This window comes from Gadus macrocephalus, chromosome 7, assembly GCF_031168955.1.
Source record: "Gadus macrocephalus chromosome 7, ASM3116895v1".
NCBI lineage: Eukaryota > Metazoa > Chordata > Actinopteri > Gadiformes > Gadidae > Gadus > Gadus macrocephalus.
In genome coordinates this window covers 25,859,574-25,887,405 of record NC_082388.1, presented here as the reverse complement: position 1 = coordinate 25,887,405, position 27,832 = coordinate 25,859,574, and the positions used below count along the sequence as shown (strand labels likewise).

The following is a 27,832-nucleotide window of genomic DNA, read 5'->3' as shown; positions in this document are numbered from 1 at the left end:
GTGGTCATGTGTCGAGGGGGGCAGGTGTCAGGTGTCCGGGTGGGAGGGGTTAGGGTGGGGTGTGTTCAGGGCTCCAGGGTGTGTGTGGGGGGGTGTTGGGGGTGGGTAGGGGGGGTGTAGGGGGGGGGTAGGGGGTGTGTAGGGGGGGTGTGTGTTCAGGGCTCCAGGGTGTGTGGGGGGGGGTGTTCAGGGCTCCGGGGGGCCAGGTGTCCGGGCGGGGGGCAGGCTGTCGGTGAGGATGGCGATGAGGTTGTCCAGACCCCAGAGGTAGCCGTCCTCGCGGTTGCCTTCCACCCAGGGGGTCCGGTGGTCCAGGGTGAGGGGGGGGGGCAGGGGGGAGGTCTTCCCGAAGTCGATCATCCACACGCCCGACCGGCCCGCGGCGTCGTGCAGGAAGAGCAGAGAGCTACCTACCACCTGGGGGGGGGGGGCACCACCAGGATCACCACACTGTACTGTCTAACCCCTACCTGCTCCTTAAGGACCTGTCTCTGTACTGTCTAACCCCTACCTGCTCCTTAATGACCTGTCTCTGTACTGTCTAACCCCTACCTGCTCCTTAATGACCTGTATCTGTACTGTCTAACCCCTACCTGCTCCTTAATGACCTGTCTCTGTACTGTCTAACCCCTACCTGCTCCTTAATGACCTGTCTCTGCACTGTCTAACCCCTACGCCCCACGATGTTGTTAGCATCACTCTACTAACAACAGCTGCAGATAATGTCTTTAGAGATAAACTTTGTGTTTATAGATATACCATCTGATTTCACAATTGTGTCTTAAATTCCTAAACAGAAATGTACATTATGTGACCAGCCAGAATAAGGATCAGAGAAGCATAGTGAGATTGACAGGTGACCTCTGACCTCGTGTGTCCTGAAGAACTGGGAGGCCTCCAGCGTGTGGCGCAGCTGCTTCAGTCTGCTCAGGTAGCCCCTCTGACGGACCGCGGGAACAACCAGGATTATTATTATTATCGCATGTCGTACGTCCTGCCACTTAAAAACAGTACTTGGTAGGCCTGGGCAATATATCGTTGTATCGTGATAGGCTTCTGATCAATATCAATAGTACTTAGCCTCGTGTAGCGTCTTATCCTAGCCATCTCTGTTGTATACGGCGAATGGGTTAACCTAGCGATTGTTAGCGCCCGCCGGCACTATGTATGCACACTATATCACCGACAGTGATACATCGTTGTTTCTCTTTCTTCTGACCAATGTACTCGTTGTAAGACGCTCTGGATGAAGCGACGGCTGTGATTGAGTGGCAGGACGCGGAGGGGCGGAGTCGTCGCTCACCACGGTCCGCGGGTCGTGGTCCACGAAGTCCCTCAGCGCCTCGCCCACCTGCTCCCTGCTTTTGGTCCTCTTGAAGTTTGTGCGGCATTCTCCGTTGGCCTTCTGAAGCAGAATCACAAGGAGCCCCGTTTACGAGGGCGTGAGCAGCATTTTGAGTACGGTGGGGACATATTTTGGCGCCAGGTGATGTTTGCAGACTGCAGACATGTTATGAACCTTCGCTTCACCCCTAGAACAACCCTCCATCCTGCTCACAAAGACCCCTTAAATATATCTAGAGTAAGAGCTCCAGCAGCACTAAAGGTGACATATCACACCACCAGGTGTGATTGTGATTAGGCGTTACAAGCCGTTTAGAAAATCAAGTGGGCGTGTCCACCTAGATGTGTGCTGGATAGATCAGCCTTCCAGCCTACCCAGTGGACTGGAGCAAACGTTGCTCATCTATCAAGCAAACATCTAGGTGGACACGGCCACTTGATTTTCTAAACGGCTTGTGACGCCTAATCACACTCACACCTGGTGGTCACATTTAGGGCTTCTGGAGCTCCTACTCTATACCAGCCCTAGTCTGGCTGTTGCCAGACCAAGCTTAATCGTAGAACGCACGTTGGTCTGGGGAAGCTGCCGTCATTTCCTTCAGCACAAGAGGCGTGATCGACGGGCCTAGTTCAACTGACTCTGTACGCGATTGGCTGCTTGCCGTCGCTTCCCTGCCGTCGTTGTGTTAAACCAGCCAATAGCGCGCCAAGGGGAAAAGCCAGCGTGGTGATTGGCTCCCGCAAAAAGGTATCGGAAGCAGAGCGTATCGCTCTTCTCCAGACCCTTATGGAGGGCGAACTCAAATCGCCGGCAGAATGGGCGGGGCTGCCCAGTCTGGACCAGCCCTCCGTCCTGCCCTCAGAGACCCCTTAAGGCTGGTGGAGCTCCCAGTCTGGACCACCCCTCCGTCCTGCCCTCAGAGACCCCTTTAAGGCTGCTCCTACCCTGACCCCCTCGATGCGGAAGCCCTGCGTGGTGGTGGAGCTCAGGCTCTCCCGCCACTGCATGTACCGGGTCTTCAGGACCCCCCGCTGGGCCCCCTCCTGGGCCGTGGGGGCCCCGGGGTCCACCGCCACCATCTTCTCGTACATGTCCTGCCGCAGCTTGGGCCGCTCCCGGGCCAGGCGCAGCTCCTCCTCCTGGTACGTCCTGCGGGGGGACCGGGCGTGAAGGTCAAGACGGGGTCAAAGTTCAGGAAACAAGAGTCAATTAAGATAGAGGGTGAATGAATGGACGGCATTTATGTCACGCTTTTCTAACCAGTAGCCACTCGAAGTGCTTTACAGTACTGCCAAACATTCACCCATTAACAAACACATTCACCCATTAATAAACACATTCACCCATTAATAAACACATTCCCACACCGGCGGTGGAGTCGGCCATGCAAGACAACAGCCAGCTCGTAGGGAGCAGTCAGGGTGTGACGTCTTCCCCAGGGACAACTCGACACTCAGCTAGGAGGAGCCGGGGATCGAACTAGCAACCTTCTGGTTACCAGCGATGGAATGATTGAAAATGAAGTCACAAAAATAGAGTGATGAGGAGGATGAAAGGTGAGCCAGACACCCGACCCCAGAACCAGACCAGTTCAGACCCGCGGTATCAGGAAGAAGTGAAAGCCTTGAAGCCTTGAGGCGCTCCCCCCCCCCCCGCGGTGCTCACCGGGTGCCCATCTTACAGTCCATGATGGCGGGCGCGTGGAAGCGCGTCAGCAGGTTGTCCATCATGGTGTAGTCCTGCCCCTCGTGTTGGACCACGCCGTGGAAGGAGGGGACGAAGGCACTCAGCCGGTCCTCCATCAGCCTCCGGAAGCATCGCTCCTCCCCCTCGCAGTGTCTCTTCAACAGCCTCCCGTTCTCCCCCACCTGGAAACTCTCTGGGGGAGGGAGGGAGGGAGGGAGGGAGGGGAGGCAGAGGGAGGAGGAGAGGGAGGGAGGAAGGAGGAGAGGAGAGGAGAAGAGAGGAGAGGAGGAGAGAGGAGAGGAGGAAGGAAGGAAGGAGGAGAGCAGAGGAGAGGAGGAAAGGAGAGGAGGAAGGAAGGAAGGAGGAGAGGAGAGGAGGAAAGGAGAGGAGGAAGGAAGGAAGGAGGAGAGGAGAGGAGAGCGGAAGGAGAGGAGGAGAGAGTGAAGTGAAGAGGAAAAAAATGAAGGAAGGAGGAGACGGAGGAAGGAGGGGGAGTTGAGAGGTTATCAGAGGAGAGGAGAAATGGGTAAAGGAAGGGAGGGAGGGAGGGGAGAAGGAGGGGAAGACATTACAGTCTGCGATCCGTATCTCTCTCTCTCTCTCCGATCTTTAGTGCCTTCCAGAGAATCAAGCCAAGCGAGCAGAAAGATACCTGCGTGTCCGACCAGCTGCAGCCAGGGCTGAGGCTCTGTGCCGGGCAGCAGGAGAGGGCTGGAGGGCTGGGTCATCCATGTGTCGTTCTGCATGGAGAGAGAGGAGCCTTCACGTCAACATGGGGAGCAGGGGCTGTACGGACTGTCACTCAGGAGGGCAGACTTCAGACTCCCTGACTCAACTGGCTCCTCGAGGGGCGGCTGTCTCCATGGAAACAGTCCCTGGTCACTGGGGTGGACTAAGAGAGACCCGGGTTCACTCGGGACCCACGCAACTTTGATCAAACATTTACACGCTTGTTTTGAACGAGGCAGAAGCCTGGAGCGTTTCAGGTTCAACAAGTTTGCCGATTATGTGTCAATGTGAAAACACAAAACACTCATTGGTCAGAGGGATAAAATGACAAATATAATGTAGACCGTTATAAAAAATATTATTAATTAATTATATCATAATAATATTAATACACTATTATCATATACATGTATAATATTTAACAATTTCTTCATGTAATATTACAATGTTTATGATTAAAATGGACGATTATTATTATGATTACAAAATAATATTATTACTATCACTACAAATCGTTTATAACATTATATATCTTACCAAATAAATAGTATTTCTATTCTATGTATTGAGCCATGTATTTTATTATTAACATGTCTATGCTGCAGGTTAAACACTGGGGGGCAGCAGCGTCCCCTTCCCAACAGAACGCCGAGGAAGAAGAGCCGCCGCCCGCCGGAGGAAACATGGACACCCGAAGAAGAGTTCAACGGTCCCGGTTCCCGGTTCTCCTGCCGCCGCTCCGGTCTTCGGTGGCGGGGACTTACTAACTGTTCGCTGTGTGTTATCGAGGACCAAGCCCGTGTAAAGGATGAGCTCGTCCGTCCCCTGATCCCACGGACGTCAGCAGACCAGGTTGGTGTTATTGTGTTTCAGTGAATATCGAGTTGGTGTCAAAGTGTCGTCTGATGATCTGAGGACCACCGACTCACTCCGCGTTCGTTGGTGATGGCAACACCGCTAAAGTTTAACGAGACGGTTTTCCTAAGATAACCCTCAGCTCATGACAGAGTATGAAAAGAAGATGCGCCTCGGTTACACGATGATGTCCAGAAAACTTAAATCAAAGTGAAGCGCTCAAAGTCCTCACGATTGAAACGCTTTTCGCTGCGAACTATTTGATATGATCTGCAAATGTCATCATCTCATCGTGTCACGGAGAACGATTTTTCCCGGCGGTACGTACCTCGGAGAACATGGTTCACCCAGTCCGTTCTTCTAGAGGAGCTCCATGAAGTATGTGGTCATTATTAATGTGATGCGCTCTCTAGCGTCCCCCGTGGTGAGGGCGTCTAGAGGCAGAGCAGAGCAGCAGCCTACCAAGTACCAGCAGGGTAAATGAGTGATAGTGATGGACAAAGTGCATGTAGCAGACATTTTCTCTATGGCTCCACCTACTCATTATCCAACCTAAATTGTTATTCTTTAATATTTTACAAAGCCATAGAAAGAACTTGTTTTGTTTTTTTTAAGCTTTTTTATAAATAAAAGGATTTACTTATTTCAGGGTACTCAGGGTACCTCTTGGTGCTGTTTAGTTCTCATTCTTCACTGTTTCCTTCTTTTGTTTTAATGACCAAGAACCAAGGGGCATCTAAACCGCAATGAGCATTTAGACTTGCCCTACACGTTTCCATGTTTGCCCAGTGGTTTCGGTTATAGCCTGACATTTCACTATGCTAGTAGCGAAGGCTCCTTCTCTCACACTAATCCCTGGTGTAACACTGGGCCTACCAGAAGGATTGTGTGGGTTTCCATCTGGAGATGTTCCAATACCATTATTCCTTACGAGTATATACCGATTCAGCATCTAGTATTGTAAGTAACTACTCATAGCTAATAGCATTTCTTCTTATTGAAGGGTTCTCTGACGATGACAGCAATGGAAGTCGGTTATCTTTCTGTCTACACATTTTTTTCATCATCATTTACATTTACATTTATAAGCTATAATTATAATAATGCATCACATAGTGTCTGTCATGTTCTCTGCCTGTGTAATAAATGAGCTCACACATGAGTCAAGTGATGGTATCGGATCGGCAAATAGACTTTCTTATTCGGGACAGGGGTTGCGGATTAGTCTTGACTAGAAACCTGTGTGCATGGCATCTATTTAATATTGAATATGAAACAATGTACAATGTATTTGTCCCTGCTCAATAATCTACTCGCTGATACCCAATGCTGCCTAAAATGCAGTATCGGAATCTCCGACACTGTTATCGGTGTGGGGACAGCTCCAGCCTCCCGCCGCTGGAGGAGGGGCTGATGTCCTGTTGGGTGTGCTCCCTACCCCAGGGGCCATGGAGGCCAGCTCGGGGGTGGAGGAGGACCTCGTGTTCAGAGGGGTGGAGTTCAGCGTGAAGGTGGAGATGGAGAACGGTCTGCTGGTGGTGGAGATCTCCGACGTGAAGACCGCCGACCAGTGGAGGGGAGAGTTCGATCCTGCCTGTACGTGACGGCCGCGAGGGTTCGGTCTGAGTGGGAGGCCGGGGGCCGTCATCATTGTTATTAATAACGACAACATTATCATTCCGTTTTCTTTCTTACGTGTGTACAACCTCTCTGTTCTTCTGAAGACATTGAGGACCTCACACGCAAAACCGGAAACTTCAAGCAGTTTCCAATCTTCTGCAGTATGCTGGAGTCGGCCGTTAGACAGGTGAGTCTCAGAGGAAGACTCCATTGCCTCTTCCAGTTGTAAATACCTCACCGTTGGACCATCGCATTGTAGACCGTATGATTTACCCTAAGTGTGACTGGCTTCATCAATCGTTTCTTCAGGTGAGTGATTCGGTGACCCTTGACCTCCTGACCTATGCCGACCTGGAGCTGCTGCGGAACAGGAAGGCGGGGGTCGTAGGTCGTCCCCGGGGCGGGCAGCAGTCCCCAGCCCTCGGCGCCAAGAGATACCTGATCCTGATCTACACTGTGGAGTTCGACAGGTCGGTTCCCCCTCTGAACCCTTCACTTGACCTTTAACCTCTGAAGAACCCTTCACTTGAGCTTTAACCTTGGAATGACCCTTCATTTGAACTTTAACCTTCTGAAGAACCCTTAACTTGACTTTTAACCCCTGAAGAACCCTTCACTTGACCTTTAACCCCTGAAGAACCCTTCACTTAACACTCACCCCAACTTAACCCTATTCCTTAACTTAAAGTGGGGGTAGGCTATCTGGAGGAACCAGCCAAAGTTAACTAGATCTTGAATTCTGAACCCCCTCACCAAAACACATGACTAGCTCGCTAGCTTCAGGTCAGCTAGCCTTGAGGGAGACTCACGTCACACCCTAACCCCAGACTCACTCCTCACCCCAGACTCACTCCTCACCCCAGACTCACTCCCCACCCCAGACTCACTCCTCACCCCAGACTCACTCCTCACCCCAGACTCACTCCTCACCCCAGACTCACTCCCCACCCCAGACTCACTCCTCACCCCAGACTCACTCCTCACCCCAGACTCACTCCCCACCCCAGACTCACTCCTCACCCCAGACTCACTCCAGACCCACTCCATCCTGCTGGCTCGGTCCTCCAGGTGAAGGGTTCTAACGTGGTCCCCCTCCAGGTGAAGGGTTCTAACGTGGTCCTCCCGGTGAAGGGTTCAAACGTGGTCCTCCCGGTGAAGGGTTCTAACGTGGTCCTCCAGGTGAAGGGTTCTAACGTGGTCCCCCTCCAGGTGAAGGGTTCTAACGGGGTCCTCCAGGTGAAGGGTTCTAACGTGGTCCCCCTCCAGGTGAAGGGTTCTAACGTGGTCCCCCTCCAGGTGAAGGGTTCTAACGTGGCTCTCCCGGTGAAGGGTTCTAACGTGGTCCTCCAGGTGAAGGGTTCTAACGTGGTCCCCCTCCAGGTGAAGGGTTCTAACGTGGTCCTCCAGGTGAAGGGTTCTAACGTGGTCCCCCTCCAGGTGAAGGGTTCTAATGGGGTCCTCCAGGTGAAGGGTTCTAACGTGGTCCCCCTCCAGGTGAAGGGTTCTAACGTGGCTCTCCCGGTGAAGGGTTCTAACGTGGTCCCCCTCCAGGTGAAGGGTTCTAACGTGGTCCCCCTCCAGGTGAAGGGTTCTAACGTGGTCCCCCTCCAGGTGAAGGGTTCTAACGTGGTCCCCCTCCAGGTGAAGGGTTCTAACGTGGCTCTCCCGGTGAAGGGTTCTAACGTGGTCCCCCTCCAGGTGAAGGGTTCTAACGTGGTCCCCCTCCAGGTGAAGGGTTCTAACGTGGCTCTCCCGGTGAAGGGTTCTAACGTGGCTCTCCCGGTGAAGGGTTCTAACGTGGTCCCCCTCCAGGTGAAGGGTTCTAACGTGGTCCCCCTCCAGGTGAAGGGTTCTAACGTGGTCCCCCTCCAGGTGAAGGGTTCTAACGTGGCTCTCCCGGTGCGCCGCTAGGATCCACTACCCGCTGCCCGTGCCCTACAAGGGGAAGCCGGACCCGGCCGCCCTCCAGCGGGAGATCAGAGCCCTGCGGACGCAGCTCAGCGCCACCACCTCCCAGGGGGGGCCCGACCACGCCCACCCCGAGACCCAGAGGCTGCGAGCAGAGTGGGTCCTCGCGCGTTCATCCCGTCACTCATTCATTCATTCATTCGTCAGAGGTGCTGGGTTGCACAATGTGAACGCCTGTGGTTCCGTTCCTCCCAGTAGCCACAGGATACCTCTAGGTCAATGTGACCGTAGACGTCGCCACACACAAGGATGTGGTCGGGATTAGGGCTCAACCATTCATCGAATTCAAATCGAAATCGCGATGTAATAGAACGCGGTATGCAAATCGCCAAGGCTGCGATGAAAAAAAAGAAAAAAGGGTGATTTGTTACTGTTACTGACTGGAAATCAGTGCGATTCATTTTTTTTAATTTTTTATAATTCAATAGTTAAATAAAGAAGTTTATAATATAAATTAATCTCCACACATCGGATTGGCCTAAAGGAAAGAGCAGTTTTTATGTTGACTGCTTCCGATGTTGTGTTGGTCATACTAAAGAATGATTTTTTTTTTTTTTTTGTGGATAATACACAACATGAGGAACTTCATAAGTTATAAAAATCACACATTAAATCGCAATATTGGTCAAAATAATCTTAATTCGATTATTTCCCCAAGTGGTTCAGCCCTGGTCGGGATATGAAGTCTCCCCCTCTCCCCCCCCCAGGCTGGCCCAGGTGAGGGAGGAGAAGCAGGCCCTGGCCCACGCCCTGCAGCGCCTGCAGGGGGGAGGAGCCGGGGGGAGGGAGGCGGTGAGGCGGAGCAGGGAGGCGCTGCGGGACCTGGAGGAGCAGCTCCTGAAGGAGCAGGCCAAGGGTCAACGCTCGGCCAGCAGGAGGAGCCAGGAGCAGCGCCTCCTGGTGGAGCAGGTGGGGGTGTGACGCCACCGTCACTCGGTGTGACGCCATCGTCACCCGGTGTGACGTCATCGTCACCCGGTGTGACGTCAGCGCTCAACGTGTCATACTGAATTGGGTTGGGTGGAGCTTCGAGGGAAGTCATTGTGTGTGTGTGTGTGTGTGTGTGTGTGTGTGTGTGTGTGTGTGTGTGTGTGTGTGTGTGTGTGTGTGTGTGTGTGTGTGTGTGTGTGTGTGTGTGTGTGTGTGTGTGTGTGTGTGTGTGTGTGTGTGTCCCAGCTGGAGGAGCTCAGGGAGTCTGAGAGCGCTCTGCGCGTCCGCGTGAAGGACCTGACCAGCGAGCTGGCCTCCTTGAGGAGAGGGTGAGCCCACCTCCTTCCTCCCTCCCTTGTTTCCTTTCCTTCCCTGAACATGTGCTCCTCCCTCATGTTTCATTCTTCTCCTGCGTGACGGGGGGGGGGGTCGGGTGCGTTTGTTTTTGACTCCGCAGCCGGGCGACACCCGTCTACTCTGGCGGCTCGCGGGCCGACATCCAGACCCACCGGTCGCTGTCCCGGGAGCGGACCGGCGCGTCCCGGGAGAGGGGCTCCGTGACCCGGGAGAGGGGCTCTCTCTCCAGGGACCGGGGCCCCGGAGGGCTGGGGGTCCGAGCCCGGTCGGGGTCCCGGGAGCGAGCCGACGACCGCGTGCTGCGCTCGGGGGAGAGGAGGGGCCGAGCCGACTCCTCCGGCCCCCGCGCCCACATCCCCCGACCCTCGCCCTCCCCTACCGGTACGTGCCCCCCACCCCCCCCCCCCCCCCACTAAGGGACAGAACCCCCCCGTGAGCCCCCCAGGCCCGGGGCGGTGGTGGAAGTCCTTCCTTCAACACCTTGACGATGGCGTTAGTGGATGGGGCTCAACGGTCCATCGCGATGTAAAGAACGCGATATCTCTTCATTCAATGTTTTATAGGCAGTGCACAACAGCTGGATACATATCTGTAAAGTATTTTTAGATTTGAACATTTTCTATTTAACCCTTTTAGTTGTTACTTTTGAGTTTAAGTCCTCAGTTCCAAAGTGTTTTTTGGGAGAAACGCGCTGAATAAACACGTCGTGTTTTCAAACTCAAAAATAATCGTTTGAATAATCGTGATTTCAATATTGACCAAAATAATCGTGATGATGATTTTATCCATAATCGAGCCTCCCCCCCCCCCCCCCCCTGTCCAGGCTCCGGGGGGCTGCGCTTCGACCCCACCGCCTACATCCAGGACCGCCAGCGCCGCCTGAAGGAGGCGGACCTCAAAAAGTACGTTGTCTTGTGATTGGCTGATTGATCGAAGCTCAATGCTAGCTAGCTAGCGTGCGTGCTAATGTTGCGCCGCGTGTCGCTAGGCTGAGGAAGACGCGGAGAGACATGCTGGCGTCGCCCGTCCTGTCTGAGAGGGGGCGGTCCCGTTCCCGGGAGCACCGCCCCCTCGCGGAACGCTCCGGCAGCCGGGGGCGGAGCCTGTCCACGGAGAGGCGGGGCAGCCGGCCCTCCTCCGCCGGGTCCGTGGTGGACGAGGATCACATGACCGGCGTCCTGCTCAGGTGACGACCTCCTCGACTCAACTCTGTTTATATACGATGCGACGCCAAGAGCGTAACCATGGAAACGAGTAGACGGCTGCGGAGATGGGGGGGGGCGGCCGGCGACGGAGGTTCGTGGCGTGGAGACGCTGCCTCCCTGACGTAAAGGCCGGTCGAGCCTCGAGTCTTTGCCCTCTAACGCGTGTGTTTGGTTTTACAGAGGAAGGAAACCGGTCTACAACGGCGCCAGCGCGGTGAGTGATGTGTCGGCCGTGGGACGGGGGGCCGGCGGGTTGTAGTGGGGTGTGGGTGCAGGCGGGGGGCGGGCGGGTTGTAGGGGGTGTGGGTGCAGGCGGGGGGCCGGCAGCTCATCCTGTCCTTCATGTCCCCCCTCCAGTCCAGAGGGATCGGGTCCCTGGGCCGGAAGCCGCTCTGCAGCACGCCAACGTACCGGAGGAGAGAGGACAGAGGTACCGCAGGACGTCTGGACCCCCCCCCACCGCAGACCACCACCGCACAGACCCCCCCCCACCACCGCACAGACCACCACCGCACAGACCACCCCCCACCACCACAGACCACCCCCCACCACCACAGACCACCCCAACACAACCACACAGACCACCACCGCACAGACCCCCCCCCACCACCGCACAGACCCCCCCCCACCACCGCACAGACCACCCCCCACCACCGCACAGACCACCCCCCACCACCGCACAGACCACCCCCCACCACCACAGACCACCCCCCCCCACCACCACACAGACCACCACCACCCACCACCACCACAGACCACCACCCACCACACAGACCACCACCACCCACCACCACACAGACCACCCCCCACCACCACAGACCACCACCACCCACCACCACACAGACCACCCCCCACCACCACACAGACCACCACCACCCACCACCACCACAGACCACCCCAACACAACCACAGCCTGCTAACCCAACCTTTACTACAGCCATGACCAGCTACAACCCTCCCCATCTCGTCGGTCTAACGAACCACTAAGCTCTCCCCCCCCCCCCCCCCCCTCCCCAGAGAGCTCCATGGACGCGGGGACGGAGCTGTCGGAGATCGACGCTCGACTGCAGGCCCTGCAGGACTACATGAGGGACCTGGACACCGGACCCTGACCCGGACTACAGGAAAGACCTGGACACCGGACCCTGACCCGGACTACAGGAAAGACCTGGACACCGGACCCTGACCCGGACTACAGGAAAGACCTGGACACCGGACCCTGACCCGGACTACAGGAAAGACCTGGACACCGGATCCTGACCCGGACTACAGGAAAGACCTGGACACCGGACCTCGACCCGGACTACAGGAAAGACCTGGACACCGGACCATGACCCGGACTACAGGAAAGACCTGGACACCGGACCCCGACCCGGACTACATGAGACCTAGACCCCGGACTACAGTAGCTCACCTCCTTCCCTGCACTCGGACCTTTGAAGGTTTCTCTCCTGTGGACCGGAGGACCCGATGACCTGGTTGACTGCACCAGGACCTGATGTGGTACACTGGGCCAGAACCTGGTCTTGGACTCTTGGACCTTCTGGCTGCTTGTTGTCTAAACTGTGATCTCACTTTGTATAAACCGTGTACGTTTTTAAATTCGTATTTTTTATTCAAAGCTAACGGGTGAACTCCGCTGCACGTCGCTATGAAGTGGTGAGACCTCACTCTTCATACGTGCACACCTTGTTTTGTTGTATTCTATTTAAATGCATCTTTGAATTGCCTTTAAAAAAAAAATGCTTTTTTATGAACTTGGAACTTTAAACAACAGCCGAGGATTTGAAATGATATATATTATTGTTTTGGGTCCTTAGTACGATTCCATCCGAGGATTCTAATTCGATATCCCCCATCGAGTTGGCATCTGGCCAGTGTGTTTAATATTGATATTTATATCTTGTAATCATCACTTCACTGTTCTCACTGCTTTATAACTCTTTCTTCACACTCTAGACTATAGATGCCTAACTCCTAGACCTCTACTCCACGTTTTTAAACCTCATTAAACGATTCATGTGCCGCACACCCCGTTGTAACGTCATTATAATGTTCAAACAGAACCTTTTCCCCGGTGTGATGGCTCACATCTCATGATCTGGGACAACACGCGCGGTCAGCCTTCTACAGAGAGTTCCAACTCCAGCGCTGGGCCAGCCAGAGGCAGCCATGGATGACTGATGTTAATCTGTCAGCGTTTCTCTTCAGCATGTCGTTTAAGCCACGTTAGGGTGGGTTCAGAAGCCATTGTGATCACAGGGATTAGCAGCCCTCCGCCAATGTCCGCTAAGCTTCTTTACCAAAATGTAAAAATTCATTCTTTACATGCAGAGGGCTGGTTGAGGGGAAGCTGAATGGCGCTCCAGTAATGCTCTTCAGTCCAGCTCGGGGTCAGGATAGGGTTGTGGGTTTCGACTCCATGTGAGCGAGTCTCTCACCCCTACCTGCTCCTCGAAGGCTGAGCGCAGTGGAAAGATGTCCTGCTGAAGGACTGAGTCGTGGTACACTCTGTGGAGCTGAGCTATGTTCTCGTGTGTGTTGGAGCGGAACAGAGTGGACATCTGCTGATACTAGGCAGCTGCCGAGGGTTCGTTAGTTAAGGGCGGGGGGGTGGGGCTCTCTGGGAACAGATGCTTCCCCCCCCCCCCCCCCCAGCGGGATGGGTCACATGACTGCTAGGAGTCTCCAGAACACCCGATTGTCTCTGGTTGAATGAGCAGGACTGCAGCGTTTCCTGCAGCAGCAGAAATATGATGAACATTTATGAAGTTGTTTGTTTATGGAAGAAGGAGAAACATTTCATGTTGGTTCCACTAGTTGGAAATAATATCTGTTCTGAACAGCCTCAGGTCACAAAACAAATGTGTTGAGTATCCAACTCTTGAAGGAGCGTAAGAATATTCCTTCGATACCCCAAACAAGAACAATATTCACCCTTGTGTGACTGCTGGAGTATTACCAATGTTAAAACCCTTTCAAAAAGACGACAGAGGTTCTTGCAAATGTCTTTATTATAAAACCAGGACTATATTTGAGAAGATTAAAAAAAACAAATCGAAAACCGGATACAACCGGTATCTCTTCTCTGAAGTTTACCACGTTAAAAAAATATTTCTGCTGTGAACTTCACTGCTTCAAATCGTACGGTAAAGCAACACCCAAACTCATAAGAAACAACTGGACGAATCGGTGTGCCCCGCCGTGGACACTCAGTGAACTAACGACATCAGTGAGAACAGACTGATGTGACCTTGAGTAACATCATCGTTACTCTCCGCCGGCTCGTCCAGACGAAGTTTGTTAAAGTGCAAATTCAACTCTTGGCATCGTAATGCTAATCCTAACAAAGCTGCTTTATTCAAAGTTAAATAAAAATGGAAGAGGGGGAGGGGGGGGGCAGGGGGTCCGTGCCGCTACAGCGCGTGGCTCTGCGCCCTCGCCGCTCCCTGGGATGGACGGGCGGTTGCCATGGCAGCCTGAATCCCCTGGTCACGCCGGCTGCTCAGGATGCCCTCGATGCACTGGGTCAGCTGCGGCGGCACGTTGGCACGACATCACGTTAAAAAACGACATCACGTTAGCACGTGAAAAACGGCGTGTAACGACTTATCACACTCACACCTGGTGGCATGTCATGTGCCGTGTTCCAATATCCATACTATCCGTACTTATTAGCTTAGTTTGAGTACGTAGGGCGTTCCAATTCAGATCGGGCGAAAATAAGTGTACTGAAAGGACCCGGATGTATACTCAAAACGGTCAGTGTGGATCGATGTACACTTTTCGTACTCAACGGCCGCCATCTTCGCTACGTAGCGAAAGAGGGCGAAGCCAGGCTGACCCAAAGTCGGTGCATTTTCCACATAGCCTGCATTAATAGAGTCATTTTGTAGTTTTTATAGCTGCTAGGCGTAAAGAGTTTACCGTTCAAAGCGGGATGTTTATTGCGGGGGAGCAGTCATGATCGTAATTTCTGGTTAGTGCACCACAGAGTATTCGATTTTTTCGAAAATTAGCGCACTTAGTGAGTGCGGATAGTGTACTTCGTTTAAGTGTACTCATGGAAGTATGGATAATGGAACACGGCAATGGTTACTTTAATGGCCGCTGGTCACATGGAAGGGGGTGGTGCCAAACGGAGGGGGGAGGAGCCTAACGGAGGACTTACCAGCTGCTGCTGGGCGAGGACCTCCTCGAACACGGCCTGCCGCCGCTGCCGCTCCTGCTCGTCGGAGAGCCGACATCGCTCCGCGTTCTCCCGGATCACCTTCTCCGAGGCCGTGGCGTGCTGCACACGCTGCAGGGGGGAGCAGGCGGTAAAACAAGAGGTAACGGGAGGCTCATCTTTTTTTCGTAGGATGGTAGGGGTAAGTCCCGCCTTTTCGCCTCTGATTGGTTAGAAGGGCTCTCTTTTAGTGCGTGGTTTGATTAGTCCTAGCTGTTTGGGTTAGGGTTAGGTTTACGGTTGGTGTTAAGCCTAACCCTAACCATAACCAATCAGAGGAGAGCTCTTCTAACCAATCAGAGGCGAATCTGCGGCGAAAAAAGCAGTACTTTACCTCTACCATCCTACGAAAAAATAATGCGCTAACGGGAGGTAGAGTATGTATTACAAATGTGTTAGTTAAAAGAAAACATAAAAATCAATGTCATTCGTTCGAACGTTATTTGGTTGAGCCGTGCAGCGTTTGCGGGGCCATGGGGTCGGACTCGCGCCCTCCAGCGAGCACTGGTTAAAGTCCTCTCCTGGTTTGGAGCTATTCTAGCAGTAGCTAGGCTGATAAGCAGTATGCTAGCTCCAGCGTAGTGGTTAGCATTATGCTAGCTCCAGCGTAGTGGTTAGCAGTATGTTAGCTCCAGTGGCAGCGGTTAGCAGTATGCTAGCTCCAGCGTAGTGGTAAGCACTATGTTAGCTCCAGTGTTAGCGGTTAGCAGTATGCTAGCTCCAGCGTAGTGGTAAGCAGTATGTTAGCTCCAGTGTTAGCGGTTAGCAGTATGTTAGCTCCAGTGTTAGCGGTTAGCAGTATGTTAGCTCCAGTGTAAGTCATTAGTGTTAGCGGCTAGCATTATGCTAGCTCCAGCGTAGTGGTTAGCAGTATGTTAGCTCCAGTGGCAGCGGTTAGCAGTATGCTAGCTCCAGCGTAGTGGTAAGCACTATGTTAGCTCCAGTGTTAGCGGTTAGCAGTATGCTAGCTCCAGCGTAGTGGTAAGCAGTATGTTAGCTCCAGTGTTAGCGGTTAGCAGTATGTTAGCTCCAGTGTAAGCCGTTAGTGTTAGCGGCTAGCATTATGCTAGCTCCAGCGTAGTGGTTAGCAGTATGTTAGCTCCAGTGGCAGCGGTAAGCAGTATGTTAGCTCCAGTGTTAGCGGTTAGCAGTATGCTAGCTCCAGCATAGTGGTAAGCAGTATGTTAGCTCCAGTGTTAGCAGTATGTTAGCGGTTAGCAGTACATTAGCTCCAGCACAGAGCAAATCCTGAACCAGGACCGGGTCCTATCTGTACCGGGGCTGGCGGCGGCCGGGGGATCACTCACCACTCTCTCGATGTAGTCCTGAAGGCTGATGCAGGCCAGAGACTGAACATTGACCCAGGCTGCGTTCACCACCCCCTGGCTCTGCTTCACCAGACCCTGGAGGGGGAGGAGAGGAGAGGAGAGGAGGAGGTGAGGGTGGAGGGGAGGGAGGAGGGGAGAGGGGAGGAGGGGGAGGTGAGGGAGGTGAGGGAGAAGGGGAGGGAGGAGAGGAGGGGAGGAGGTGGGAGGAGAGGAGGAGAGAGGAGAGGGGAGGAGGTGGGAGGAGAGGAGGAGAGAGGAGGTTGTGAGGAGGGGAGAGGGGAGGAGGTGAGAGAGAGGAGGGGAGAGGAGGAGGTTGAGGAAGTGTGCGAGGAGGAGTTGAGCGGGGAGGTGAGGGTTTGTACCATGAGCTGCTCGCTGGTCTTCATCCGGAGGGTGGCGGGGTGGAGGTCGGGGTCTGAGTTCTGGAGGGGGAGGGGACCGGACCGGGGCTGCTTGTTCAGTAGGAAGACCCCCTGGTGGGAGAGCAGGTCGGTTAGCGGGTCACCGGGTAACCAGGTCAACTACTGGATAGTTCCACCAGGTAAACTACTCCAGCTCTACTCTAGCTCCAGCGTTAGCGGTTAGTGGTATGCTGGCTCCTGTGTTAGCGGTTAGCAGTATGCTTTCTCCAGCGTTAACTTTTAGCAGTATGTTAGCTCAAGTGTTAGCGGTAAGCAGTATGTTAGCTCTGGTGTTAGCGGTCAGCAGTATGCTACCTACAGTGTAAGCAATAAGCAGTATGTTAGCTCCATCGTAAGCGGTTAGCAGAATGCTGGCTCAAGTGTTAATGGTTAACAGTATGTTAGCTGTAGTGTTAGCGGTTAGCAGTATGTTGGCTCCAGCGTTCGCGTTAGCAGTATGCTAGCTACAGTGTAAGCAAGAAGCAGTATGTTAGCTCCAGTGTTAGCGGTTAGCAGTATGTGTGCTTCAGCGTTAACTGTTAGCAGTATGTTAGCTCAAGCATTAGCGGTCAGCAGTATGTTAGCTCTAGTGTTAGCGGTCAGCAGTATGTTAGCTCTAGTGTTAGCGGTTAGTATTATTTTAGCTCCAGCGTTAACGGTTAACAGTATGTTAGCTCCAGCGTTAGCAGTATGCTAGCTACAGTGCAAACAATAAGCTGTATGTTAGCTCCAGTATGAGCGTTTAGCAGTATTCTAGCTCCATCGGTAGCGGTATGCTGGCTTCAGGGTGAGCGGTTAGCAGTATGTTAGCTCCAGCGTTAGCGGTATGTTAGCTCCAACTTAGCTTTAGCAGTATGTTAGCTCCAGCGTTAGCAGTATGTAAGCTCCACCGTTAGCAGTATGCTAGCTCCATCGTTAGCGGTTAGCAGTATGTCAGCTCCAGCGTTAGCGGTTAGCAGTATGTCAGCTCCAGCCTTAGCGGTTGGCAGTATATCAGCTCCAGCGTTAGCGGTTAGCAGTATGTCAGCTCCAGCGTTAGCGGTTAGCAGTATGTCAGCTCCATCGTTAGCGGTGAGCGGTACGCTGGCTCCAGGGTGAGCGGTACCTCGGCCTCGTACTCGGCCCAGGCCGCCCTGCGCTCCGCCTCGCTCAGCTCCTCGTCGGCCTTGTGGTCCAGCAGGGTCTCGTGCTCGTGGTACGACACGATCTGGTCCTTGCAGCTCTTCAGCAGCTCAGACAGCACCACGTCCTGGGAGGGGGACACCCTGTTAGCACGGTACAACACTGGGATTACACTGTGGTTAGGTCGTTAGCACGGTACAACACTGGGATTACACTGTGGTTAGGTCGTTAGCACGGTACAACACTGGGATTACACTGTGGTTAGGTCGTTAGCACGGTACAACACTGGGATTACACTGTGGTTAGGTCGTTAGCACGGTACAACACTGGGATTACACTGTGGTTAGGTCGTTAGCACGGTACAACACTGGGACTACACTGTGGTTAGGTCGTTAGCACGGTACAACAATGGGATTACACTGTGGTTAGGTCGTTAGCACGGTACAACACTGGGATTACACTGTGGTTAGGTCGTTAGCACGGTACAACACTGGGATTACACTGTGGTTAGGTCGTTAGCACGGTACAACACTGGGATTACACTGTGGTTAGGTCGTTAGCACGGTACAACACTGGGACTACACTGTGGTTAGGTCGTTAGCACGGTACAACACTGGGACTACACTGTGGTTAGGTCGTTAGCACGGTACAACACTGGGATTACACTGTGGTTAGGTCGTTAGCACGGTACAACACTGGGATTACACTGTGGTTAGGTCGTTAGCACGGTACAACACTGGGATTACACTGTGGTTAGGTCGTTAGCACGGTACAACACTGGGATCACACTGTGGTTAGGTCGTTAGCACGGTACAACACTGGGATCACACTGTCGTTAGGTCGTTAGCACGGTACAACACTGGGATCACACTGTCGTTAGGTCGTTAGCACGGTACAACACTGGGATCACACTGTCGTTAGGTCGTTAACAGAGTCTGTGGGAGCCAACATACGACATTAGAAGAGATAGCAGTAGTAGTATCAGTAGTAGTATAGTAGTAGTAGCATTAGTTGTAGTAGTAGTAGCACTAGTAATAGTAGTAGTACTAGAAGTAGGAGTAGTAGTCACTGCTGGCTTCAGGGTGTAACAGCAGTAGTAGTATAGTAATAGTAGTACAGTAGTAGTATAGTAGAAGTAGTATAGTAGTAGTACAGTAGTAGTAGTATAGTAGCATAGTAGTATAGTAGTACAGAAGTAGTAATAGTCACTGTTGGCTTCAGGGTTTAACAGCAGTAGTAGTAGTATAGCAGTAGTATAGCAGTAGTACTAGGAGTAGTAGTAGTAGTCGTTGCTGGCTTCAGGGTGTAACAGCAGTAGTAGTATAGTAGTAGTATCAGTAGTAGCAGCATTAGTTGTAGTAGTAGTAGCACTAGTAATAATAGTAGTAGTAGTAGTAGTACTAGAAGTAGGAGTAGTAGTATAGTAGTAATAGTCACTGCTGGCTACAGGGTGTAACAGCAGCGGTAGTAGTATAGCAGTAGTAGTAGTATAGTAGTAGTAGTCACTGCTGGCTACAGGGTGTAACAGCAGTAGTAGTATTGTAGTAGTAGTAGTGGTACCAGAAGTAGTAGTAGTATTGTAGTAGTAGTAGTCACTGCTGGCTTCAGGGTGTAACAGCAGCGGTAGTAGTAGAGCAGTAGTAGTAGTATAGTAGTAGTAGTCACTGCTGGCTTCAGGGTGTAACAGCAGTAGTAGTAGTAGTGGTACTAGAAGTAGTAGTAGTATTGTAGTAGTAGTAGTCACTGCTGGCTTCAGGGTGTAACAGCAGCGGTAGTAGTAGAGCAGTAGTAGTAGTCACCGTTGGCTGTTGGGTGGTGGTGGTGCGCTTGCTCTTCTTGGAGTTGGGGTCGTCCAGCATGTCGGGCTCAAACATGTAGAGCTCCGTGAGCTCGAAGAGGGTGAAGTGCCTCTCAATCTGCTGCTGGTCCACCACGCGGAACGACAGCGACTGCTTGGCCACCTGCCGGTCGTAGATCTTCTCCTCCATCGTACCCTGAAGGAGGTCACACCCGTCAACGCCAGTAGACCACCAACAAGAGGTCATCACTGGCAGATCACCACCACCAGTGGATCACCACAACCAGTAGACCACCAACAAGAGGTCATCACTGGCAGATCACCACCACCAGTGGATCACCACCAGTGGATCACCACAACCAGTAGACCACCAACAAGAGGTCATCACTGGCAGATCACCACCACCAGTGGATCACCACCAGTGGATCACCACCAGTGGATCACCACAACCAGTAGACCACCAACAGGAGGTCATCACTGGCAGATCACCACCACCAGTGGATCACCACCAGTGGATCACCACAATCAGTAGACCACCAACAAGAGGTCAACATCAATAGATCACAAACAAGAGATCCCCACTAGATCACAAACAAGAGATCCCCACTAGATGATCACAAACAAGAGATCCCCACTAGATCACAAACAAGAGATCCCCACTAGATCACAAACAAGAGATCCCCACTAGATCACAAACAAGAGATCCCCAATAGATCACAAACAAGAGATCTCCACTAGATCACAAACAAGAGATCCCCACTAGATCACAAACAAGAGATCCCCAATAGATCACAAACAAGAGATCCCCACTAGATCACAAACAAGAGATCTCCACTAGATCACAAACAAGAGATCCCCACTAGATCACAAACAAGAGATCCCCACTAGATCACAAACAAGAGATCCCCACTAGATCACAAACAAGAGATCCCCACTAGATCACAAACAAGAGATCTCCACTAGATCACAAACAAGAGATCTCCACTAGATCACAAACAAGAGATCCCCACTAGATCACAAACAAGAGATCCCCACTAGATCACAAACAAGAGATCCCCACTAGATCACAAACAAGAGATCCCCACTAGCAGATCACCACCACGAGTGGATCACCACCACCACCAGTAGAACCTCTAGATCTAGAGGTTACCTGGGCCAGGAAGCGGTAGACGAAGACGTTCTTGAGCTGTCCGAAGCGGTACACCCTGAAGATGCTCTGGATGTCGTAGGAGGGGTTCCAGGAGGCGTCGAAGATGATGACCCGGTTGGAGGCCACCAGGTTGATGCCCAGGGACCCCGCCCTCGTGGAGATCAGGAACAACCGGCCCCTGGGGCGCGGGAGGGTGGGGGGGGGAGGATAAGGTAGGGCTGGGCGATGAATCGAATTTTGATCGCGATTTCGATTTTAGTGTCAAACGATCACAAAACTAATATCGAGTTTTCAATTAATCTTTTATGTTTTATAAAAAGTGCAGCTGAATAGCTGGATACATATCTGTACATTATTTTAGATTTGAATATTTTCTTTTTGACCATGTTTTGTATTTTTATAAGGCGAAATTTCAAAGTTCTCAGTTGCAAAGGGTTTTTTGGGAGAGACATGCTGAATGAATCTATCATGTTTGCAAAATGTTTTTCAAAAATAATCGCTTGAATAATCGTGATTTAAATATTGACCAAAATAATCGTGATCATGATTTTTTTCCATAATCAAGCAGGATAAGGTAGGCTCAGGCTAAGGGAAGACTCTGCAAAGGACTCAAGCCTCCCTTGTTCAGTGTTCACCTAGACTCTGTATGGCCTCCCCACTTACCCCCCACACACACCTCTTATGTAATTGCCGTATGTTGTACGTCCTGGCACTTTATGTACACACGTATGTTGTACATCCTTGCACTTAAAAATAGTGCTTAGCATCGTGTAGCATCTTATCTTAGCTATCTTTGCTGTAAATGGGGAATGGGTTAACCTAGCGGTCGTTAGTGCTTGGCACTTGGTTCTACTAACGTCCTTACTCTACCGACAGCAATATATTGTTGTTTCTCTTTCTCCTGACAAATGTACTTATTGTAAGACGCTTTGGGTAAAAGCTTCTGCTAAATGCCCTCAATGTAAATGGAAAGGGAAATGTAATACTCAGGTGAAAGGTTAGGGTAAGGGAAAGTCTAATCTAAGGGACTTGAAGCCGTTCATATATAAATAAAGATATGCCGCACTGAGGTCAATGATGATCGCTTTGACCTCAGTTAGTTTGAGGTCCGTTAATGCCATGACAAAATGAGGCATTCTGATACCGGAAAACGAAAAACCCAGGACCCAGAAGCTGGTCCGGCCAGGTTCAGACGTACCGGGTGTTGGCGGTGTTGTTGAAGTTCTCCGCCCACTTCTTCCTGAGCGTAGCGTTGGTGGTGCCGTCCAGGCGGTAGTAGTCCATGTCCCTGACCCAGGAACCGTTCCCTGCGGAGGGGAGAGGGCCGATCACAGTCACTGCTCAGCTATTGTCCCGCCCACTACCATTATAAAGTGCCTCTTTATAAAGGTGAGCCTACCTTTATAAAAGCCTCCAGACTTCCTGTTCTTGTGGGCGGTCATCAGGAAGTCCTCCATCAGGTCCAACGAGATCAGGGATTGGCTGAACACCAGACTGGGGAGGAAACCATAGAGAACCATTCAGACATGAATAGTCAAAAAAGAATAATAAATATATATGCATTTGAACCTGGGAATGTGTTTGCCTGGCTTCGCCCGCTTATTTACATCCGCTCAATTTTTATTTCCCTTAAGTACTACGTCTGGGTTTCCGGTATATTTGCGGGTTTTCTCCGGCCAAATTTTGCCGGTACATTCAGCCAACAGAGGGAGTGGGTGAAAACAATGACGTTGAGGTTGGGCGCTAGTTTGAGTTGTAGTCAAACGTTAGCGATTGATTATGGCAGATCCAGAGTGGCACCGGGGAGATCCAATAGTTTTCAACTCCAACAGACACCCGCCTTTAAGTGAGTTTACGTTTGTCAATGGAGAGAGGCCAGACTCTCTGTGCAAATGAAATGAAGTACGAGAGTCTGGTAGGACCAGGCTACGAATGCGTGCTTCTTACACTTTGTCCCCCAGCTCTTCGGCCATGCGGAGGATCTCGAACAGCAGCACCATTTTCCCAGAATGCTCCAGGACCGAGGCGTCGCTGGGGGTCAAGAGGTCGCGGTACCACCCCTCCGACGACGGGCCGTTCGCAGTCCAGCTGTTCGACAGCCCCGCCCCTGAGCAGAGAGAACTATCCTCAGGATACATCTGTCATCAGGTGTACCTGTCCACTAGCTACACCTGTAAACTAGCTACACCTGTAAGCTAGCTACACCTGTAAACTAGCTACACCTGTAAACTAGCTACACATGTAAACTAGCTACACCTGTAAACTAGATACTGTAATCTAGCTAAAACGCCAAACTAGCTACACCTGTAAACTAGCTACACCTGTAATCTAGCTACACCGCTAAACTAGCTACACCTGTAAACTAGATACACCTGTAAACTAGCTACACCTGTAAGATAGCTACACCTGTAAACTAGATACACCTGTAAACTAGCTACACATGTAAACTAGCTACACCTGTAAACTAGATACTGTAATCTAGCTAAAACGTCAAAAAATTAGCTACACCTGTAAACTAGCTACACCTGTAATCTAGCTACACCGCTAAACTAGCTACACCTGTAAACTAGATACACCTGTAAACTAGCTACACCTGTAAGCTAGCTACACCTGTAAACTAGATACACCTGTAAACTAGCTACACATGTAAACTAGCTACACCTGTAAACTAGATACTGTAATCTAGCTACAACGCTAAACTAGCTACACCTGTAAACTAGCTACACCGCTAAACCTGTAAACTAGCTACACCTGTAAGCATACACACACACATATATATATATATATATATATATATACACACACACACATAAATATAATATAGATATGCATTTTATTTTCTACTATATATACATACAAAAGGTTCAAATTAGTTTCAACATCAGGTTAACCCTCAGCAGATGCGGACTGTGAAGGGGTATGAAGCAAGGGTTTATGGGAGATGGAGTTTGTAAAATACCTGCAGCTGGGAAGGGTTGGTTTGACGTCGCCCCGCTCCCTGAGCTCTGCACCTCCCCGTCTCCTCCTGCTCCTCCTCCTGCTCCTCCTCCTGCTCCTCCTCCTGCCTCACTGGGTGGAGGGATGGGAGTCGGAGACAACATGAGGTCACCATAACTTCAGCACAGTTGAAGTGGAAACACTTCACACTTGAATCAGCCTGAGAACCAGTCTGTTTGCTGCAGCTTCTCATCCTAATGTGTCTGACCTTAATGGAAGCTGTTTAACTAATATCCGTAGTATTCTTTGGCTGTGTTGTGGGATGTGTTTTAATGTTATAAAGTAGTGTACTGCCGCTCTTCTAAGCCTGGTCTCTCTTTGAAAAGAGATGTTCAATCTCAAAGGATTTACCTTGAATAGTAAAGGTCAACTAACTTGTGTTATACAATTCTGTCTTAAATTATGACATCTATTGTATTTGAATGGTTGTCATTTGACTGTTTGACAGGATTGCTATCTATGTAAGAGACAAGCTTACCTCTATGACCTCTGACCATTTCCTAATAACAACATTGGTATAAATAATATGAATAATTTCAGAATGAACCTCCTGATCGTGGTGGCGCCGTCTGGACTCAACAGGGCAGAAGCTTTTATCTGGTTCTTCCCATCAAACTTCCCCTGGAAAGCACAAAAACTTAGTTTAGTTTATGAAGACTTAAACCACAGGTTAGTTTACAAAGATTCAACCACGTCTAAATACAGTTTAGTTTACAAGACTAAACCACGTCTAACTACAGTTTAGTTTACAAAGAATAAACCACGTCTAACTACAGTTTAGTTTACAAGACTAAACCACGTCTAACTACAGTTTAGTCTGCAAAGACAAAACCACGTCCAAGTACAGTTTAGTTAAGTTTACAAGACTAAACCACGTTTAACTACAGTTTGGTTTACGAAGACAAAACCACGTCTAACTACAGTTTAGCTAAGAAAGACTCAACAAGTCTAACTATACCTGGTAATAAACATTTGTTGAGAAAAACAAGACAACGTAAAGGGCAAGAGACAGGATTCACTTCATAGATTAAAAACGAGACAGCATACAAGGTTAGAGGTAAGTTAGGGTAAGGTTCACTTTTGCCCCATTTCCACTGCAGGGTGCGGAACGGATCGGATCGCAAAGGTGCGGTAGGGAGGGGGCAGTATAGCCCAGCTCAGTTCCGAGGTCGCGTTTCCACTGCCGACAGTACCCTTGGTGGTAGGCCGGATGTCAATCGCCGCGGCAGCTACGTAAACATCGTAAACAACGTCTTCCTCCGCAAGAATGCAGACGAACGTCTCCACCTCCTTGTTCGCCCAAGCAAGCTTTTTACGCGACATGTTAATTGTAAAGAATAATACCTTGAGGCTACTGTTTGTTTGTTTTTATCCCCGCGTCACCCGGAAGTGACGATTCTGTCGACCAATCAACGGAGGGGGGGTGTAGCTAGAATTCCAGGGTACCCTTTCAGGCGTCTGGTCTCGTTTTGGGTACCGCAACGGAGGAGTCCCTAGAATGGGGTCGGAACGGGTACGGCAAAGTCCGGGTCACGCCCACTTTTGGCGGTGGAAACGCGATCCGACCCGCACCTTTGCGATCCGATCCGTTCCGCACCCTGCAGTGGAAATGCGCCATTTATGAACGAGGTCATGAGCCCTCTCACCTTGTTCTCCTTGCTGATGTAGTTGAGATGCAGGCACCAGGGGTGGGTCCATACGCGACCCAGGATCTGGAAGTCCTTGAAGAGGCTGGACCCGGACCCGGGCTTCACCCTTCCGCCGTCCCCTGCCGGTCCCACCGCTGCAAAGACACCCCCCGTGAGACTCTCTGTTCCCCCTGTCTCACAGCACACCCGCATGGGACACTCTGTACCCCCTGTCTCACAGCACACCCGCATGGGACACTCTGTACCCCCTGTCTCACAGCACACCCGCATGGGACACTCTGTACCCCCTGTCTCACAGCACACCCGCATGGGACACTCTGAAACCTACGCTACCTAAAAGCAGTCAGAGGGCCCTGATTTCCTCACGAGTTGTGAGGTTGATCAGCTATTAGTGACATCACAAGTGGGAGAGTCCATCCAGATCTGTGTGGACTCTCCCACTTGTGATGTGACTTTGGGTAAGACCTACGGCAACGTGATACAGCCCGATGGGATGACCAAGGGCCCCCCTGATACAGTGTAATGTAACAGTACTAGAGGGTCTTACTGGTGTAGTGGTCCAGGTAGTGGCAGTACTAGAGGGTCTTACTGGTGTAGTGGTCCAGGTAGTGGCAGTACTAGAGGGTCTTACTGGTGTAGTGGTCCAGGTAGTGGCAGTACTAGAGGGTCTTACTGGTGTAGTGGTCCAGGTAGTGGCAGTACTAGAGGGTCTTACTGGTGTAGTGGTCCAGGTAGTGGCAGTACTAGAGGGTCTTACTGGTGTAGTGGTCCAGGTAGTGGCAGTACTAGAGGGTCTTACTGGTGTAGTGGTCCAGGTAGTGGCAGTACTAGAGGGTCTTACTGGTGTAGTGGTCCAGGTAGTGGCAGTACTAGAGGGTCTTACTGGTGTAGTGGTCCAGGTAGTGGCAGTACTAGAGGGTCTTACTGGTGTAGTGGTCCAGGTAGTGGCAGTACTAGAGGGTCTTACTGGTGTAGTGGTCCAGGTAGTGGCAGTACTAGAGGGTCTTACTGGTGTAGTGGTCCAGGTAGTGGCGGTAGAGGCGGTACTGCAGCGGCGTCACCCTCACCGCCATGACGTACTCGTGTTTGGGGGGGAGGAACTTGGTCAGGGCCGAGTAGTCCCTCCTCTAGGGGGAGAACGAGAACACAACGTGAGCTCTCTCTCTGTCCGTCTCCCTCTCTCTCCAACACACTCTTCTCCTACTCTCTCCCCCCTCTCTCTCAGTCTGTCTCCCTCTCTCTCCGTCTGTCTCCCTCTCTCTCCGTCTGTCTCCCTCTCTCTCTGTCCGTCTCCCTCTCTCTCTGTCCGTCTCCCTCTCTCTCTGTCCGTCTCCCTCTCTCTCTGTCTGTCTCCCTCTCTCTCTGTCTGTCTCCCTCTCTCTGTCTCCCTCTCTCTCTGTCTGTCTCCCTCTCTCTGTCTCCCTCTCTCTCCGTCCGTCTCCCTCTCTCTCTGTCCGTCTCCCTCTCTCTCTGTCCGTCTCCCTCTCTCTCCGTCTGTCTCCCTCTCTCTCTGTCTGTCTCCCTCTCTCTCCGTCCGTCTCCCTCTCTCTCCGTCCGTCTCCCTCTCTCTCAGTCTGTCTCCCTCTCTCTCTGTCTGTCTCCCTCTCTCTCTGTCCGTCTCCCTCTCTCTGTCCGTCTCCCTCTCTCTGTCCGTCTCCCTCTCTCTGTCCGTCTCCCTCTCTCAGTCTGTCTCCCTCTCTCTCCGTCTGTCTCCCTCTCTCTCTGTCCGTCTCCCTCTCTCTCCGTCCGTCTCCCTCTCTCTCTGTCTGTCTCCCTCTCTCTCTGTCTGTCTCCCTCTCTCTGTCTGTCTGTCTTCCTCTCTCTCTCACACTCTTCCTCTCGCTCACAGAATCTCTCCCTTACCCCATCTCCAACACACTTCCGCCCCCACCTCACACTCTCTCCCCCCCTCTCTCCCCCCTTCTTTATATCCCTCTCACACTCTCTCTCTCCCCCCCTCTCTCGTTCACTTACAGTACTAAACAGTTCATGTGTGTGTCAGTACAGTAGTACTAGAACAGTATATAACCCAGTACTAAACATACCAGTGGTCGTGTCAGTACAGTACCTGTACCAGATACCAGTAGTTTGTAATACATACTATTGTCAGTGTCAGTACCTGTACCCAGATACCAGTACTAGTAGTTTGTAATACATACTATTGTCAGTGTCAGTACAGTACCTGTACCCAGATGCCAGTACTAGTAGTTTGTAATACATACTATTGTCAGTGTCAGTACAGTACCTGTACCCAGATGCCAGTACTAGTAGTTTGTAATACATACTATTGTCAGTGTCAGTACAGTACCTGTACCCAGATGCCAGTACTAGTAGTTTGTAATACATACTATTGTCAGAGTCAGTACAGTAACTGTACCCAGATACCAGTACTACTACAGTATGTAATACACACTATTGTCAGTGTCAGTACAGTACCTGTACCCAGATACCAGTACTACTACAG

At 51.5% G+C, this 27,832-nt stretch overlaps 3 protein-coding genes across 7 annotated transcripts in view; 1 reads left to right on the top strand and 2 right to left on the bottom strand.

Moving 5' to 3' along the window:
• Positions 1–159: 159 nt before the first annotated feature.
• Positions 160–5,085, bottom strand: itpkca (inositol-trisphosphate 3-kinase Ca). Of its 3 annotated transcripts, none has more exons than XM_060057727.1 (7): positions 4,944–5,084; positions 3,684–3,771; positions 3,027–3,224; positions 2,290–2,494; positions 1,304–1,405; positions 869–940; positions 160–417 (listed from the first exon to the last, which is right to left on the bottom strand). In XM_060057727.1, the coding sequence occupies exons 2-7, from the start codon at positions 3,761–3,763 to the stop codon at positions 187–189; spliced, it is 888 nt and encodes a 295-aa protein (XP_059913710.1). In that variant the 5' UTR covers positions 3,764–3,771; positions 4,944–5,084; the 3' UTR covers positions 160–186. The 3 variants fall into 3 exon arrangements, with proteins under 3 accessions (XP_059913710.1, XP_059913708.1, XP_059913709.1); XM_060057725.1 differs by having other exon boundaries at positions 161–417; positions 3,011–3,224; positions 4,944–5,085; XM_060057726.1 differs by having other exon boundaries at positions 161–417; positions 1,304–1,402; positions 3,011–3,224; positions 4,944–5,085.
• Positions 4,398–12,726, top strand: ccdc61 (coiled-coil domain containing 61). 2 transcript variants are annotated; one of them, XM_060057711.1, is made up of 13 exons: positions 4,398–4,612; positions 6,059–6,211; positions 6,340–6,422; positions 6,545–6,705; positions 8,147–8,299; positions 8,911–9,112; positions 9,380–9,462; positions 9,591–9,871; positions 10,314–10,392; positions 10,479–10,676; positions 10,876–10,909; positions 11,053–11,125; positions 11,713–12,726. In XM_060057711.1, exons 2-13 carry the CDS (start codon positions 6,064–6,066, stop codon positions 11,805–11,807), a joined length of 1,590 nt encoding a protein of 529 aa, XP_059913694.1. In that variant the 5' UTR covers positions 4,398–4,612; positions 6,059–6,063; the 3' UTR covers positions 11,808–12,726. The 2 variants fall into 2 exon arrangements, with proteins under 2 accessions (XP_059913694.1, XP_059913695.1); XM_060057712.1 differs by lacking the exon at positions 8,147–8,299.
• Positions 12,727–13,691: 965 nt separating this feature from the next.
• Positions 13,692–27,832, bottom strand: part of LOC132462101 (transcriptional regulator ATRX-like) — a 36,661-nt gene continuing 22,520 nt past the window's right edge. For both annotated transcript variants that reach the window (XM_060057699.1, XM_060057700.1), the window contains exons 22-35: positions 26,378–26,495; positions 25,366–25,502; positions 24,267–24,340; positions 23,682–23,791; positions 22,670–22,829; positions 22,122–22,216; positions 21,921–22,029; positions 20,723–20,900; positions 19,574–19,768; positions 17,758–17,901; positions 16,614–16,724; positions 16,231–16,326; positions 14,867–14,995; positions 13,692–14,228 (exon numbers count right to left, since the gene is read on the bottom strand). In XM_060057699.1, the coding sequence (XP_059913682.1) occupies positions 14,112–14,228; positions 14,867–14,995; positions 16,231–16,326; positions 16,614–16,724; positions 17,758–17,901; positions 19,574–19,768; positions 20,723–20,900; positions 21,921–22,029; positions 22,122–22,216; positions 22,670–22,829; positions 23,682–23,791; positions 24,267–24,340; positions 25,366–25,502; positions 26,378–26,495 (1,773 nt within the window). In that variant the 3' untranslated portion in view covers positions 13,692–14,111. The remainder of the gene's footprint in view (positions 14,229–14,866; positions 14,996–16,230; positions 16,327–16,613; positions 16,725–17,757; positions 17,902–19,573; positions 19,769–20,722; positions 20,901–21,920; positions 22,030–22,121; positions 22,217–22,669; positions 22,830–23,681; positions 23,792–24,266; positions 24,341–25,365; positions 25,503–26,377; positions 26,496–27,832) is intronic.